Genomic DNA, 18,879 nt, shown 5'->3' with positions numbered 1-18,879 from the left:
TCTCCCACTTCATTTTTGAATGTCCTGTTTTTTAGAGATAATTTTCCTGTCCTAAACTTGTGCTGTTGATTTTTTGAATCTAAGTGTAGGAATTTACATTTATTTTTTTTAAATCTAATTTTATTAAATTTCTATTCTGTCATCCAATGTTAACTGTCTCTTCCTGATATATGTGATTTACATATTTGATAACCATGCTTTCTATTCTTTTATCTGCTCAACTGATGACTCAACTAACCCACAATCGAGTTGGCAGCTGGGGAAGGAAAGTGAAACCATTACTAACCAATAGCAACAGAAATTAACTGGCATTCAGGGTGATTAGGAAAAACTACTTGTAGAAAGATAGGATTTTAGCAGGGATGGGAAGTCAGGGAAGCAAAGAGATGGATAAGGAGGGGAAAATGTTACAAGTATAGGACAATGAAAGTCATAGGAAAAAAAATAACAAATCCACCGAATCTTTGCAAGGAACAATGGAATCCAGTATCATGGGATCACAGAGCACTTAATGGGGAAAATCAAATAAAAGTTGTGTGTGCTGCCCCCTTTATGGTTTTCTAAGCTGGATGACACACTTGTTCCAGCAGGTGGCACCATCTTACAAGTGTCAGTTAAAATTAATTCATTTAAATGTAATCGAATATTTAAGTGCCTATTATGTGAAAGACCCTGTACTAGATGCTGAGGATGCAAAGATAAATGATAACATACACGCCTATATTGTAGTGATTGGGACATAGAGGGCAGAATAAGTATAAGATAAGGTAGTGTGTGATGGGCATGAAAGTGATTCAGACAAATTCTTCTAGGAAAATACAAGAAGGGAGAAAGAGCTTTTAGTTTAAAAGTTAAAGGGAAATTCTTTAGATGTCATGGCATTCACACTTACCTTTGAAGGAAGAGAAAGGTTCAGAAAGGCAGCAAAGAGTGAGGATATTCTCTGTCCCCTCTAGGGTCTCATATATTTAATTCTCCCCTCTTTCCCTAATTTTTAATTTGAATTATACTAGATATAGCATATATCAGAGAGCTGGCCTTCAAGTAGGCAAGAGTTGGGGTTGAAACCCAATTCTGACATATATTGATTGTGTGGCCTTGTGTGACCTGCATGGCCTTTTATAACCCAGCTCCAGTCTATCTTTGTATTATTATATTATACGTCATTCACTTAACTTCTCAGTTTTCTAGGCAATTCTCCAAGACTATAAGTTGCAGAGAAGGTGCTGACTTGCATTGGTAGAAGAGTTTCCTTACATGGGAGTTCCTTTTAATTAATGAAATTGAGTCTAGTCCCTATCTCCATTCTCTTCTTATTATTTGGTTCTTTCCCTGTTGCCTACAAGTATGCTCAGATTTCTCTTTTCCTTAAAAAAAAACCCAAAAAACAAAAAACATTAGATTCTATTACCCTCTCAAGTTATCATACCACATATTTCTTTCCTTCACAGAAAAAAAGGCCGTTTCTTTCCACTTTGTCACCACCCACTTGGTTCTCTCCTGATTGCTTCTTCTCTGCTGACCCCACTACTTGATTGAAACATCTTTCTCCAAGATCACCAGTGATTATTTTCTTCTTCTCCCTCTCCCTCTCCCTCTCCCTCTCCCTCTCCCTCTCCCTCTCCCTCTCCCTCTCCCTCTCCCTCTCCTCCTCCTCCTCCTCCTTCTTCTTTCCCTCCTTTTTTCCTCTTCTTTTTTCTTCTCCTTCTCTTTCTAAATCCAATCAATAGCTTTTTATTGGTCTTCATCCTTTTTGATCTTTCAGCAATGTTTGATATTGTTAGCTAATTATCCATAGATACTTTTTCTACCCTAAATTTTTGGTCAGAGTTCTCTTTCTACCTCTCTAACAGTTCTTTCAGATCTAATTTTATTGGTATCGAAAGTGTTTTGTAATTCTGTTCTTGGCAGATAGACTCCCAAATATTTTATATTATCTACAGTTATTTTAAATGGAATTTTACTTTGTATCTCTTGCTACTGAACTTTGTTGGTAACCTATAGAAATACAGATGATTTATATGGATTTATTTTGTGTCCTGCAACTTTTCTAAAGTTAATTGAAAAACTTTTTAAATTAAAAAATTAAAGTCATTAATTTTTAGTTGATTCTATAGGATTCTCTAAATATACCATCATATTATTTGCAAAGAATGACAATTTTGTCTAATAGTTTTTTTAATCTTTTTTGTAGTACCATCATCTTCATTTTATTCTCTATTCATAGGTATACCTCACAGTTTTATTTTGGTTTTTCCCCTTTTCTTTTTACATTCTCTCTCATTGATTGTATCAGTTCCTATGAACTCAACTAGCACCTTCATGTAGTTTCCAAATCTATGTATGCTACCTTCATTTCTATCTTGAGAGCATCTCCAACTATTTGCTAGATACTTCCATCCTGATGTCCCATAGGTACCTCAGATTCGATGTGTTCAAACTAGATTTCATTATCTTTTCACCTAAATCCTTTTCTTCTCCTAACTTGCTATTTCTTGTTGAGAGTATCATCATTCTTCCATCACCCACAGTAATACCAGAGAAACTGAGGCAAGTAAAGATTTAATAATTTTAATCTGGAGAGTTCAATAAGCTAGTTGACCAAATGGGAATATGCTTCCAAAGCATTTGGTGCAGAGGAACTGAGGCTATATAGCTACATAAAAGCTATATAGGCTTTTAGCTACAAATGAAAAGCAGGATACAGAAGCCTAGAATACCATTAGTTTGTTTATATCTGGCAGCTATTGTTATCTTTACTTCAAAGAGAAAGCAGGGAGAGAGGAGTTAACTTGACATTTATATCTTGGGGATTATGGCTCAGGTCCTGTAAGACAGGGCAGGAGGACCATTCTTGGATAGATAGAAGCTTTAACAAGGATATAACTTAGGTTTTTGAGTTGAGGCAGGTGACAAGATAACATAACTTGGTGTCTTTGTCCTTGACAATAATTCTATTCCCAGGGTAGTTTTGGGCAAGGATGGAGTCAGAGTGTGGGCCTCTGGATATATATATTTTTTTAATCCTTCATTGTGTCATAATGGTATGTGAAGAGGAATTGGAACCTTAAGGTTCTTTTTAAACTAAATTTCCCCAAGTCTAATTGCACAAATGAAAAGGGGGAGGGTTAGGGCACCACAAGCTGGGAATCATCCTCAACTTTAATTCTTGTTTACCTTCCATATCCAATTTTGCCTTTTCATTCTTACCTTCTATTTCCAATCACAATTTCCAAATGTTATTAACTCATCCATCCTACTCTGCTAACATCCATGATATCTGAATCCTTTACTATTTGATATATTTTATACCTCTTTTCATAGACTGCTACAATAACTTCTTAACTGATCTCCCTGCATCCAGCTTTTTGCCTCTCTATTCCATCCTGCACACAACTACCAAATTGATATTCTTAAACTGCAGGTTAGATCATGTTATTCCTCACCTTAAGAAGCACTAATGATTCCCTATTCCCGTTAGGATGATAGACAAACTCCACTGTTTGGCATTTAAAGCCCTTCATCTACTTTTCTAGTCTTATTATATATTATTATGTATCGTTTTGCTTTGTATTTTTTGGTCCTTCTTGCCCAGAGGCAACTGAATGGCATATGAAGAAATTTCTGGATCTGGAGTCAAAAAGACCTAAGTTTGAATGTTTACTATAGCAGCATAGTCCTAGTCAAATCACTTAACCTTTATCTACCCCAGTTCCCCCATTATGGATTGGGGATAATAGTAATGCTTATCTTCCAGAGTTGTGCAGATTAAACAAGATAATATTTATAAAACACTTAGCACAGTTCCTGGCAGATACTGGATGCTTAATAAGTGCTTGTTTCCTTCTTTCTTTCCTCATACGTGACAATCCATCCCATCTCCATTCCTTGTCACAGATTGTTCCCCATGACTGAAATGTCCTCTCTCCTAATCTCACCCTTTTGGAACTCCTCTTTGGACATATTACAGAAGGCATTCTTGTTCAGATATGGGGTGGTCTAAATGATGTCCAAGATCTTTTGTAATTTTGAGATTCTGTGATTTGATGTCTCACAATGTATGTGGGCCATTTCTTGAATGCGACACTCCATGTTTGATTAGTGGATTTTTATGTTGTCTGAACCATATATCTGAAATGCTCTATCCCCTCACCTCTATCTCTAAACTTTTCCATCTTTTTTCAAAACTTGTATAGTAATACAAGGCTCATACTGGTTCAGTTGCTAATACCTTCCCTTCTCAGATTGTTTTCCATCTAATCTGTATATATCTCTGATGTATACATTTAGTTATTTCAAATTGTTTACCCAATTAGAATGTAAGCTTCTTGGGGCAGGGACTTTATTCACCCCCTCCCTTTTTTCTGCTTAACATAGTGCCTGGTTGACAGTATGTACTTAATATATGCTTATTGACCCACTGACTGACTGACCATAATTCTCTATTTCTCTAATAAGAGGAAGAAGGTGTGTCTTATTAACTGTGCTCCAGAACTAAGATTTGCTAGTATGATTAATCAGAGTAAAGTTTAACCCTGTGACAATCCAAATATTTAAAGATCACTTTTAAAAGAATCTTTCTTTTTCTTTGAGTAATGGTGATAAGAATTTTATACAGAAGATGGGTTTTATGCATGAGATTATAGAGGAGTGGGAATAAGGGATGGCTCCAACAGCATTAAAAATGTTTATTAAAGCTTTTAATTTTCAAAATATATGCATGGATAATTTTTCAACATTGACCCTTGCAAAATCTTGTGTTCCAAATTTTTCCCCTCTTTGCCCCACCCTCTCCCCTAAATGGTAGGTAATCTAATACATATTAAACATGTACAATTCTTCTATACATATTTCTATAATTCTCTTGCTGCACAAGAAAAATCACACCAAAAAGGGAAAAAAATGAGAAAGAAAACAAAATTTAAGCAAACAACAACAAAAAGAGTGAAAATGTTATGTTGTGATTCACACTCAGTTTCTCCGGTCCTCTCTCTGGGTGTAGATGATTCTCCTCATCACAGACCTTTGGAACTGGCCTGAATCATCTCGTTGTGGGAAAGAGTCACGTTTATCAGAATTCCAACAGCATTTGTGACATGTTTTCTAAAACCTCACAGTAATATACTGGAGAAATCACTGCGGGGTGGGGGAAGAATGAAAATGTCAGTCATTCAGATTCCTACTCTAAAAAATTAGCTGGTATGTCTAAGCAAGTGTGTAAGTATATACACCATTGACTGAATGCCAATTTACAAGTCTTTTGTACCCTCAAAAAACAGATGCTTACCTAGGCACAGTACAGAGAGGAAGAAGAGTTGTGTTTGTCAGTTTATCTATTGTCTGTTCTGCTTCAGGGAGTGACTCCATCCTTTGCCCTCACATCTTGGTGTTGATTGGATTCACATGTCTCCCAGTTGAATTGTTACCCGATACTCCTCTTAAACCAATCTTGTGTTCTTGATAGTTGAACACATTCATCCTTAATGACCTTGGCCAGGAGTCCATTGGAACTAGGCTAGGGATTCCTTTTCTGTTTTAGACTAACCATCCCCTCCCTTGACAGTTATATATACATATGCATATACACATATGTTATATATTTAGACACTCATGTTTATTTAAAGAAGTTCTTTGGAATCAGAAGGGAAAATCTGAGGGAGAATAAAATTAGCAACATTTTTATAATTCAGCCAACAAAATGCTGTGATCATTTATATATTTCCTTGGCTGCTCCAATGGCCATAACTTACCCATTAAGTAAAGGGTTAGACCATATAAGTGGTCTCTGATCTAACAGCATTTTTTTGTTATTTACCTAATAAATGTGGTTCTTTGAATCGAGGGCATCAGAATTGTTTAACCATCTGGCACAATGCCTGGTACATAGTAGGAACCTAATAAGTGCTTGTTAAATTGAATTAAACTGCAAGATTATAGTTTTTCCAGGTACTAATCAGGTGCCTTAGGGAAAAAAATTGTTGAAAAGAAATGGTTGCTTGGTATTAAGATCTTGCATTGTTGTTAGTTGGGAAGTCAACTCTTTTGTCTGAATGTATATTAACCACTTTGGATCTATGGTCTTTCTTGAAGCTCAGTTCTGTTTCCTATTTTGCCCCAGAATATTACCTCAAATCATCCCTCACTACTAGCTTTTAGTGTGTTGTTAGGTAATATAAATAAATAAATATAAGCAATAAATAAAAAATAAAATAAATTATAAATATAAATAATTAATCATGAACAAAATAAATAAATATGATAAATTAGGTAATACAAATAAATTCTATTATTGGGTAGAAGTTATAACTAATTTCTCTAAGAATAGCTATCTATTAAAAAAAAAAAAACTTTAAGACTTGCAAGGTATTTTACCTATATTACCTCACTCAGCCTTGACACTAAACCTGTGAAATAGATGCAATTATTATTTCCATTTTTAAAGATGAGAAAACTGAGACTTAGAAAGTTTAAGTGACTTCCAGGTTTATACAGATACTTAAGTGCAGAAGGCAGCATTTAAATTTGGGTCTTCTTGACTCCAGGTTTAGGGTTCTATCCATTGCCTCATAAATAAGTCGTAGAAAAGCATATTTCAATATCAAGGGTCACTAATTTTGTCCATGGGTATATTCTCTACAGAGATCACAATCTCTCTCTAATTTGGTAGAGAAGTTTTAAGAGTTGTGATGATTCTGAAAAAAAAGTCATTATCTTTTGGTGAATTGATAAAAAGATTCTATGAATTTGGAATAGTTATCTAGGTGGATAATCAGGAACATATCTATTCATCGCTCTTACTACAGGGTTTTGTAGCTTGGTGGAAATTGGGAGAGAAGCCAAAATCAGGTCCCTTTCATGCAATAATAAGGCTTCAGAACAGGATATCAGTGAAGACTAGCAAAGCATATGTAACTTATTAGATCAATCAGCAAGCATTGATTTAACCCCCACTGGGAAAGGAAGGATGAAATAGAAAAATGAAATAGTCCTTGTCTTCAAGGACCTCAAGGCAAACAATAAGTACACTTGTGTATATAAAAAAAATATAAAAAAATAAATAAAAGGTAAGTTTTCAAAAGAAGACAACATCTAGAGTGGGGAGTGGGTGGATCACTAAAAATTTCCTGTGGGAGAGGTATTTTAGTGTTGAAGGAACTTAGGAATTCTAAGAAGTGTAAATAAAGAAAGGGATAAATTCTAGGAATGAGGAACTGTCTATTTTAATCAAATTCAATTGATTTTTTTTTCTTGGCCATGCATTTAGTTTTGGATTGATTGCCCCTGGAATGGGGGTGAGGGTACCATGAAACATGAGATACAATTCTTAAATCTCAAGAAGCTTATTTTTGAGTTCTCAGAAGGAAGCTAACATATGTAGATAGGCTCCAGGTAGGCAGATAATTATTCATCAGACCAAGGTAGATCCTTTTTTTTTTTGGAGAAAAGATGCCAATGCTTGAGTAAAAACCAAAACCCAATTCAGGTCAGGAACAAGGAGTTGCTTAGGAATACCAAAGCCAAGAGCTAACTGGTATAGTAATAGGATACTGGGGGCAGCAGAAGCTTTTGAGATTGGAGTTCAGTAAAGAGATCAGTAGGCATAGTGACAGAAGTACCAAGAAAATATCTGTCTGATACAATCTAAGTATTTGATTTGCTGCCCTTTTATTGTGGTGATGAGTTTTTTTTCCCTTTTCATTACTTGTATATACAGATGTTCAAAAGGGTATGGGTACTGGGACCACTATATCATTTAAGAGCTGCTAAGTAGCACAGTGAATAAGGTGCTGGACCTGGAGTTTGAATCTGGCCTCAGACACTTACTGGTGATGTGATCTTAGGCAAGTTACTTAACTATATTTGCTTCAGCTTCCTCATCTATAAGATAGACTGAGAAGTAAATGGCAAAACACTCCAATATCTTTGCTAAGAAAACCCCAAATGGGGTCACAAAGACATAACTGAAATGCCTAGAGAGCATATCATGAAATATATAGATGGTCATTGATTTTTTTTCTTGGAACAATTGCTTTTTATAGATTTATAGATTGCTCTTAATTAGGATTGATAATTAAGCTCCCTAAATTTTTTTTTTACTAATAGCTTTTGCTTCCATATCTCATTTCATTTATGAACATATATACCTCTCTGCTCAACTATCTTTTGTAACACAGAGTAAAACAAGAGAAAAATCATTTAATCAAAACTAATACATCAACTAGTATAATACTAATGATAAATGTTCCCACATCCATAGTCCCTCAAGTCTTTATTTAAATAAGGGAGTAAAGAGCATTTTTCTATAACTTCTCTCATAATTATTGCATGTATTGTTTTCCTGTATATTTCATTTTGCATTAGCTAATATGTCTTTCTATTCCTTTTTTGAATTCTTTGTAGTCATCATGTCTTATATAGCAAAGCCACATTTCATTTGATTCATCTACTACAATTTTTTTCAGTTCTTTGCTACTACATAAAGTGCTGAATATACATATAATTGTATATTCAGTGACATGTTGGAATAAACTCATATGGCCCTTCATGAAAGCGATTGTTAAATTTTTAGTACGAGCATTTGTTTATCTCAGAAATCAGCAAACCATGTTTGATTTATTGTTTTGTTGACTGTCTAGACAAAGTTTTGGAGAAAATGTTAATAACACCAATTAAACTTAAAATTGTGTCATGTTTACAATTCTTCCCAAGAGAGCCAGTTATTAAACATTAACCAGCACATTCCTGTGTATATGAGCTTTTTCTTCCTGCCTTTGGCTTCAATGGAGCATATGCCTACAAGAATTGTTGAGCTTTAAAAGAGTATTGACATTTTAGTTAAAGAAAAACATACTTTCAAATTGTTTTCTAGAATTGTTCAACCAATTGACAGCTCCATCAATTATATATTTAATCTGCTCAGCCCCTCAGACACAGATAACCTTAGTCTTTTGTTGTTATTGTTGCCAATTTAATGAATGTAAAATAAAATGAATTATTTGGATTTTTCTTATTATTAATGATTTTGGATCAATATTTTATATTGTTGTTAATCATTAAAATTTTTTCTTTTGAAAACTGTTTCTATACTTTGACCATTTATTCACTGGAGACTGATACCTGGTCATATGACATTTTTCACTCAAAAACATATTAGGTGAAATAATTTTACTGGGAACAGTTAGTTCTATAGAAACAAGGTATTAAGTATCAAGATGTAATGATATATTAGGTCATTGCATTATTATTGGGAGTTTATTTAAAATGGTACTTGTAATCTTATTGTATACTTTTAATGTATTGTTATTGTTATTTAGGGGATTCCTTAATGCCTCGTATGTGTTTCTAGTTATTTTTGTGTGATCTTAGTCTTGTTCATGAAATTCATTTGTTTAGGACAGGAACTTTCTATTGCAGCCAAAGTAATGTTACAAACATTAGGATAATGATAGAAGGACTAGAACATTAGAACTAAAAATCATTTAATCCAACCTCCTCATTAAAACAAACAAACAAAAAAAAACAACAAAAAACAACCCACCCCCACACAAATAAATGATTTGTCCAAGCTCACATGTGGAGTATGCTGATGGCAAAGCTGGAACTCAAAATCAAATCCTTGACTCTTGGACTAAAACTCTTGGGTTTACCAGTGGTTCTCAAAGTGTAGTTCAGAGAATCCTGGGAGGTTTTTGAAAACCTTTCAGAGGGTTTACAAATTCAAGATTAGTTTTTATTTCTAATAGGGTAAATATCTATAATTATAACTCCCATAAACAAAAACTCTTTTGACAGATCCTCAATAATTTTTAATGCCATAAAGATACTGAGAACTAAAGTTTGAGGACTACTGGTTTAGACTCTTCCCAGTGTACCATGATGGCAGGGGTGGTGAAGGTGATATTCATGACTGAGACAGCAATGTTAGTGATGGTGATCCTGATGGGAGGAAGGAAATATGGGTAATGAGGATGAAGATGGAGATGAATAAATAAGTAACCTGACCTGTTTTTTTTTTTCTTTATATTTTCAGATATAGATGAGTGTCGTTATGGCTACTGTCAGCAGCTATGTGCTAATGTCCCTGGCTCTTATTCTTGTACATGCAACCCAGGTTTTACCCTCAATGAGGATGGAAGATCTTGCCAAGGTATTTCTTTTTGAGTAATAGCCTTAAAAAACTGAAAATCTAAATTATATTTTGATTTTAAATTTACATTCATAGTCTGAACTTTTTAGAAATGTTGGAAACAGTAAAATAATATTTTTATTCCTCATTGTTCATCTTGAATACTTTTAGAAACTCAAGTATTGATGTTAGGCTATGTGACTAAGCAAATATATAAACCCTTCTGAGGGCTGCTGGGGTAAGAACTTCAGCCAGCTGTCCATAGAAAGACTAGGTTTCTTAGACACAGCTGTATTTGATGTCTCATATGAGAATTGCCTTATTTACTTTTTTTGTTCATTTGAAGCTGTGTCAACAATCAAATTCAAGAATCAAGACCAAATTTTTCAGAAAGAGCTTCCTTATCTATGGTTCATTTCTTTTTCTTCAAAGAGATAGAGATTGTACTTGTGATTACATTGATCTTGGAAGGCCTGGGGTGAGAAACCTCTTTCTACTACAGCTGTACAACTTGTAGTCCTAGAGAGTTACCTAGAACACTGAAAATTTAAATGACTAGCTAGCTGGGGTAATAGACCCAGTATGTATCAGAAGGGCAATGTGAAATCCTAATTTCAAAGCCTGCTCTAATACTATTTGCCACACTGACTAGCAAAATTTAAAATGATTCTATATAAGGTTCCAGTGTACATTAGGCATTCTATTCTCTCCACATGTACCTACTAAATAAATATGCCTCAGTGCATTGACTCAGGTTTATAGGTCTTACTTGCTAAAGAGGGGAACAGATAGTTGATCCCATAGGTTTCCTTAAAATTCTCAAAAGATCTTAGTATCTCTTGAGGAACAGAACTAATACTGGGTGCTAATGAACTCATCAATACCCACGCTCTGATGCTTTGGCTCTGAGATCTTTTGTACAGGTGAGGATGACTTGAAACTTTTTTGACTGATCTAAGCCTGGGACTGACCACTGCTGACTATGGCGACTCACCCCATGCTCATCAAAATCCTTGGGGAATTTGCACCCAGACCTCCACTTACAATCTCCAAGCACACATTCTTGAACTCACCAATAAACTGTCATGGATCTGTACCCAAACATGCTCACAATCCACTGCTATTGATTGAAATTTCCTCAGCTTCCATATAGTTCCATCATTTTCTCCCTTCATTTGTTCTCTTGTTTTAGTTTAATTTTCATTCTTGCCAATAGTGTGTCATTCTCCTCTTTGTCTGTACTCACTCAATAAATGTGGCACTACAATTCCATGTACCCAGGGGCCTGTTTCTAAGTAGTCTTAGGATTTCCTTGATTACCAGGACCAGAAGAATGATTTGCCTGCTATTTTTATACCTGGTGAACTGATTAATATCTAGATTTTCTTTCTTCATCTCTCCAGAGTTGCTGTTCCTTTTTGAGTCACTATGAGCGTACTTATGTTCAAATTCTAAGCTTAGGCCTAGAATTTGGAAGATCTGCCTGTACAAAAATTCTTTTCTTTAAAATTTTGCAGTATTTTAAAATTAAATAATAGCTTTTTATTTTCAAAATACATACAAAGATAGTTTTCAACATTCACCCTTGCAAAATCTTGTGTTCCAAACTTTTTTCCCTCCCTTCCTTTCATACCTTTCCCCTAGATAGCAAATAATTCAGTATAGGTTAAACATATGCATTTCTCTTATACATGTTTCCACATTTATCATGCCTGTATTAAAATTCTACCTTAGAAATTCAGTAAATCTCTCAGCTTCCCTGGGCCTCTGTCACCTCATCTGTAAAATGAAGGTATAGAACTAAGTGACTTGAAGGTCCTTTCCAGTTTTAAATCTAGGGTGCTATAACGTCAGCCACATAGCTGCTCCTCCTTTAAAGAGGAGTCTGTTGGTGTAGGAGAAACTCACAAAGTTTACTTCAATCTCCACTCTTGTGAATCCAAACTATATTACCTTAGATACGGTCTGTTCACCTAGTTGAGACTCATGTATGAAGTGGAAATGACACTTGCACTATACATTTCATAGGGTTTTGTGAGGAAAGTGCAAAAGTAAATACTATAGAAATGTGAATTATTACAATCTAAGGGCAGAATAAGGCCTTCATAGTCTCTATAGTGGGAAGGGTAGGTTGTGTTCCTTTCAAACGTAGACCATTTGGACTGTTTTTATGTCTTTGTCTATAACCTTCCCACCAAATCTGGGACTACAGAGCATGAAACTCAGAACAGAGGTTACTGCATAATTTCCCTTTCCACCCAAGTCTCAACAAAAGCATAACGAAACAAAAGTACAGCCTGGTTTTCACATAATCAATTCAAATGCTGATAAGTCAGAAAAACAAATACCACCACTGGCCAGCACAATTCCCATCTGATCTTTTCTTTTTCTCAGGAAGTTAATGTGGCCTTCAGACCTCAGGAATTAGAGCAAGTCCTGTGGGGGGTCCTGGGGTTTGGCACCTTCCCAGTCAGCCAGTGTGGCAGACACAGAATGAGGTCTTTGTCTAGAGGCTGTCACCAGATTTCACAGGGACAGTTTCCTCATTACACCATTAATGGCCTGGCCTGCGAGCTCTGGACCTGGCTGGGCTATGTTAGATGAAGGATATTATGACTCAATCAGTTGGATCATATCTACATTGCTGGGTAAACAGGAAGGTATCAGAAAGAGTTTGATCCCATGTTCTCTGTTAGTCACCCCTCCAAGGCAGTGCTTGCAAATGATTCTGGGAAATTTCTATTATATTCATATTGCCAGTATAGGCCCTAGACTATTATAGCTGACAAGGACATTTCAGATCATCTAATTCCAGGGGTTCTTAACCATTTTTGTTACTGACCTCTTTGGTAGTACAATTCTCAGAACAATGTTTTTAAATGCATGAAATAAAAACATATATGACCACACAAGAAATTTGAAATAGTTATTAAAGCATTTTTAAAAGATCACAGACTCCAAGTTAAGATTCCTTCATTTGGTCCAGCATCCCAATTTTACAGGTGAAGAAACTGAAACCTAAAAATGCAAAGTGATTTGCCTAATAATTAGTAAATGGTGAGATCAGGACTAGAATTCAGTTCTCTTGACTTAAGAGCTGCAGGATGAACTTTTCCTTTGAAGGAACCAAAGAGGAAAAGGCAGAAATTTAAGCATCCCTGTGTGTAATGTTCAGACTAGCTTTCTGGAGGATCTCTAGACCAGCTTTGATCTTAGTGGAGGAGTGCAGGAGGCAGGAGAGCCACTAGGAAGATGGTCATAAATGGAATGTCTCATTTTCAGTCCTTAGCCCTTATATACCTTATTGTAATTATGTCATTACAGCATATTAATTATGTGTGAACTAGAGAATCATTACATCACCATATTAAGTACTAAGTATATGTAAACTAAAGAACCATCATCTCATCAAGTCCACTGAGTTAACACCTTGTTGTAAATATCCTTGTTTCAAGTATACTTCTCCAAAATTCTGGCTTTTTACACCTGTGCACACATCCCAGTGCAAGGGGGCAGAGTTCCTGGCTCCTTTAGGTGGTGATGATGGTGGTGAAAATAAGAAAACTGCTATCAGTGTGAAAGGATAGCTAAGTGGCACAGTGCTAGGCCTGGAGTTGAGAAGACTCATTTTTCTGAATTCAAATTGGACTTCAGACATTTACTAGCTGTCTAATCCTGGGCCAAGTCATTTAACCCTTTTTGCCTTAGTTTCCTCATCTGTAAAATAAGCTGGAGAAGAAAATGGCAAATCATTCCAAAGTCTCTGCCAAGACAATTCTAAATGGGGTCACAAAAGTCAGTGTGACTGAAATAACAATAACCAGTGTAATACTTGGGAAGCTAGCACAGGGAATGTCTCACAGCCAACAGAGCCTGTTTCCCAGGGGACTGGATTCTATTTGTCAGCTCAGGGTGTGTGATATCAGATTAGGTCATTTTGGATATAATCCATCTCTTTGCCAACCTGGATAGCCATGTAATATACAGATTCAAGGCCAAAATGTGTATATGTCCTCCAAGATTCTGAGAAACAGAAGGTCAAGTATATTCTTAAAGGGAAGGTACTATGTATATTGGGGGTAGGTTTAGACATGTGAATTCATAGACATGCTATGGAAACTTTTTTTTTTTTTAAATCAGCAGTGCCTGCCGATAGCAGCTGAATCTTGTATGCATTGCCAAGATTTGTAAAAATAAGACTGTGTTATAGAATACCTTATGCTTTTCAGAGTACTTTCTTATCTGTTATCACTGGCTCTTCACAATAACCTGTCAGTGAGAGATGCAAGACAGGTTTTATTACTTGCCAAGTCATGTGACAGAGTCAGGATTCGGATCACTTTTGAGTACACAAAGGGTGTTGGGAGCATTTTCTTGAGGGCTATTTGACGATCTCATTTTTCTAGAACAGGAACAGCTGGAGGGACTTTCTCCACTGCCATCCTAGCCCTAGGACTCTTCTTCCTCTGTCCCTAAATGACTCCCATTAGAATATCTTCTAGTCTCCAGGTCTCCTAGTCAACTTCAATCTCCACCTAGTAGACTTGCATCATGGAAATTTTCCTGACTTGTGGGGTGAGCTAGTTTAATCCCACCTGGGACAAAAGAAAATGAACCTTTGTTTGATGTCTTGGGAAGGTATTATAGTATCAAAGGGTTATAGATTTAAAACTGGGAGGAATCTTAGAGGTCATATCAGTCCAGTCTCTTCATTTTATAGATAAGGATACTGAGATATAAAAATAATAAATGATTTTGTATGAGATATAATAATAATAGCTGATATTTATATAGCACTCAAGGTTTTGCAAAATGCTTGACAGATAAATTTGCAGCAACCCTGTCATTATCCCCATATTAAAGATGAGGAAACTGAGGCAGGACAGAGATGAAGTGACTTATCCTGGGAAGTAGGTGCTGTTACCCTCATTTTACAGATGAGGAGACTGAGGTAGAATAGAGATTAAGTGATTTATCCAGGGTCATGTAGTTAATAAATCTCTGAGAGGATTTTTATTCAGTCTTCTTAATTCCAGGTACCGTACTCTATCCACTGCACTACTTAGTTGCCAGATATGATACTTTGTTTCTCATTTGCTATCCTGCTTGATTTCAATTCCATGGATCAAGATGGTCTTCCCAGGAAAAACTCATCACTTGCAGTGGGTAGAACGCCAGGTCTGACCTGAATTCAAATTGACTTCTCATACTAACTAGTGATATGACCCTGGACAAATTATTTAATCCTGTTTGCCTCAGTTTCCTCATCAGTAAAATGATCTGGAGAAGGAAACAGAAAATCATTCTAGCATCTCTGCCATGAAGTCACAAAGAGTTGGACGTGTCTGAAAAAAACAACCATGGGACTAACTTAAGCCTTGTTTAAACACCATCTTCCTCAGCCTTTTCTTCCTTCTAATTGGAGGGCAGAGGAGCTGGATGATGGAGTACCAACCTCCTCCCAGAACCTTCTTTTATAGAGAACAGAAACAGACTCAGCTCACTGACTTTGCATCTGCTGCCCTATATGCTTTCTATAGAGAAAAGATATCTTTGCATTGAGTACCCCCTGGTGTCCCCTTTGGCCATTTCAGGTTTGCTTTCTTGCCTCCTTCTGTATGTAGTCTTCCCCTTTAAACTGTAAGCTCTTTGTGGGCAGGGACTTTTTTTTTTTTTTTTTTTTATTAATTGTATCCCCAATGCTTAGCACTTAATAAAGGCTTGCCACTGATGGCTATGAATAATCCAGCTATTTTCATTTCATTTGTATAGGTTGACATAGAAAGCATGCTGTGAAAAAAGGAGATAATGAGATTTCTTTCCTTCCTCAGATGTGAATGAATGTATGACAGAGAACCCCTGTGTACAGAGCTGCCTCAACACATTTGGCTCTTTCATCTGCCGCTGTGACCCTGGCTATGAACTTGAAGATGATGGTGTCCACTGCAGTGGTAATGACCTTCCGAAGGGTGACCCCCATTCAATATCTGTGACCTGGAGAGAGGATATTTCCTCCTACCTTCTGGCATAACTTTTGTTTATTAGCATATCTCAGTAAGGCCATAAATCCTTAGGAAACAGATGTGAAGTCAAACTGGTAAAGAGAAGGGTGTGAATGAGGAGTGAGGTTGAGAAAAAGCACTAACAAAATATTCACAGGAGGGTTGACATTTGGCATATGGTACTTGGTAATTATTACCCTATGCATTCATTCATTCATTCATCCAACAAAACCTTATTAAATACCTATTTCACATTGGAGAAGGTGCAATACAGTAATACTTGATTAGTGCACTAGAAAAATGCAAAACCAAGTTCTGTGAGATTTCCAGAAGGCCCTGGGGGCTGATGTAAGGCTTCTTGGAAGACAAAGAGCATTTCATTCCAGCTATTAAAAAGGGGTGTGCATTCACCAGATATGATTGGGAAAGGGGAGCATTCAAGAACAAGGATGAGTGGTATCCTCCAAGGCAAAGTTATGGAGGCATGAGAACACAGGGTATTTTTGGAGGTCGGAGAATAGCTCAATACATACCACTTAATTTCTCATTTTTCTAATACACTGGTTATTTCAGACTATAATTACATGTTTTACCTAGTCTAGTGAACAGTGTTCTCGTGGATGCTTAATAAATGTGTATTGAATGAATGACCAAATATCCTACTAAGTGATCTTGACTATGACAACAGCAATTAAGACAACAAGCCTTTATTAAGGTCCTACTATGTGCCAGATACTGTGCTAAGCACTTTACAAATCTCATTTGATCTTCACAACAATCATGTAAGAGCCATTATATCCATTTTACAGTGGAGGAAACTAAGGTTCAGTGACTTGCCAAGGGTTATTTAATTAATAATGGTCTGGGTTTAGATTTGAAGTCAGGTCTTCCTGACTCCATGCCCAATGCTCCATCCACTATGCCATCTAGTTGTCTGATAGGGGCCTTTCTATGTTTAGGCCACTATACTTAATTGGTGTTTACTGGATTGGAAAAAAGGTAGGAAAGAGGAGGAGAGGGCATTCTGAATAAGAAAATGGTGGTGGAAGCATGATTAAAAGCATAATACTAACAGCAACCCATCTCTTTGTATCTTAGTTCTACCATCTGGATGCATATTATAGCAAGTTTGATCCCTTCCTTTCAAATACCTATCCCCTTTCCAATTCCTCTTGTAAGGTGCCATGAAAGAGTTATTATTGGTTTAATGAAATAAAGATCCAATATAATTCATTTTATTGACTGAGTGATCATCTTCACTTTACTCCATTCCTTTCTTGACAATGTAACTGAGAGTCTAAGATGTCTTTTCAATTCAATCTTTTAAGTTATAAAATCATTTAATAATTATTCAGCCTTAAAGGATATCTGGTAAAGGGTCATGGGACAAATGTTTATGAATTACCAAAATCCACAAAGAATCCCAAATGTCATTTTCCTTAGTTCCAGACAAATTTCCCACTAAATCTTTTTATCAGAGTTCCTAACAAGATATAAAGCTGATCTATTTACTTCCTTCTTATTTCCTTGTCTACAGTGATAATGAGCAGAAAAAACAGTGACTCAGTAGGTTCTCAATTATCCTAAGGAAGGCAATAGCACTGGGCAAATCAGAGAAAGCAAGAGGCCTGGATAGTCTTCCCCTGAATAGCTGAAAGTTGAAAAAAAATTGACTTGTGTTTTTCCTCCCTGTCCCATAATCCTCTTTCTCCAGAGAACAGAGAATATTAAATAAAACTTACATTCTTTTCTGCTTGCCTTGCATACCTTATTGTTTTGTCCTAGAGAATGATTATTTGCAAAACTATTAGATAAAACTTTAAAGGATTTGTTCAGATTCTTTTCTTGCACTGGAATTCCCTTGTCTTAATTAGAATAAGTCCTCATTCATTTGAATCAATTGAGGAAAAAGTCAGTTGGAATTGATGAAATGTTTAAATTAGAGAACATTTTTAGAGAAATACATTTTATTATTTTAAAATGAACATAGTAATTCTATCTGTCTAGGGGGTTTGAGGACTATAGAATGCTAGTTTGTTATTAGCATACAAATTCTTCAGTACAGAGCTTTTCCCAATAGTCTTTGTTGCCTTCCTTTCTGAAATTGCTTTTTTCTTCTTCTACCCTCTATGTATCTTCTATCTATTTAGTGGTTTACATGTTATATCCCTTATTAGAATGTATACTCTTTAAAGGAAGAGATTTTTTTTTTGCTTATAGCCAGATCTTAAATACTTAAGAATTGACTGATTAGACAAGTACACAGGAAATGTAACAGAAAACAGAATGTCTTGTGGATTTGGAGTCTGAAGTTCTAGGTTCAAATCCTGACATTTCTATTTCCTACCTGTGTCGGGCAAGTCATGTAACCTCATTTTCCTTTTCTGTAAAATGGGGATAATAATAGCACCTGTTTCATAGGGTTATTGTGAGGATCAAATAAAATAATTATCAAACACTAGGTACATAATAAACACTACATAAACAGCTATTATTATTATTAGTAGAAACTTAAGAAATAAACCTAAGTTTATTGAACTGGATTCAGAGAGATCAGTATGACAAAGCACTAAATTGATTATAACCAAAGACAAAAATACATAATACACACTTTTAATGCTTCAGGACTCAAGAGAAGAGAGATCACTGTGGTTAGATCTGTCAGAGATGACTTCATACTGGAAGGCTGACTTGAACTTAACCTAGCATCTTGGACATAACAATACTTAATTGGTATTTACTGGATTGGAA

The 18,879-nt window shown here is 35.8% G+C and overlaps 1 protein-coding gene across 3 annotated transcripts in view; it reads left to right on the top strand.

The window, feature by feature from the left end:
* FBLN5 (fibulin 5) overlaps positions 1-18,879 on the top strand; it is a 125,125-nt gene that overhangs the window by 66,059 nt on the left and 40,187 nt on the right. For all 3 annotated transcript variants that reach the window (XM_003756132.4, XM_023501264.2, XM_031952292.1), the window contains exons 6-7: positions 10,031-10,147; positions 15,958-16,077. In XM_003756132.4, coding sequence (XP_003756180.1) covers positions 10,031-10,147; positions 15,958-16,077 — 237 coding nt within the window. The remainder of the gene's footprint in view (positions 1-10,030; positions 10,148-15,957; positions 16,078-18,879) is intronic.

Source organism: Sarcophilus harrisii, chromosome 2 (assembly GCF_902635505.1).
Source record: "Sarcophilus harrisii chromosome 2, mSarHar1.11, whole genome shotgun sequence".
Classification (NCBI taxonomy): domain Eukaryota; kingdom Metazoa; phylum Chordata; class Mammalia; order Dasyuromorphia; family Dasyuridae; genus Sarcophilus; species Sarcophilus harrisii.
The sequence above is the reverse complement of the archived record's forward strand: the minus strand, read 5'-3'. Positions and strand labels throughout refer to the sequence as shown.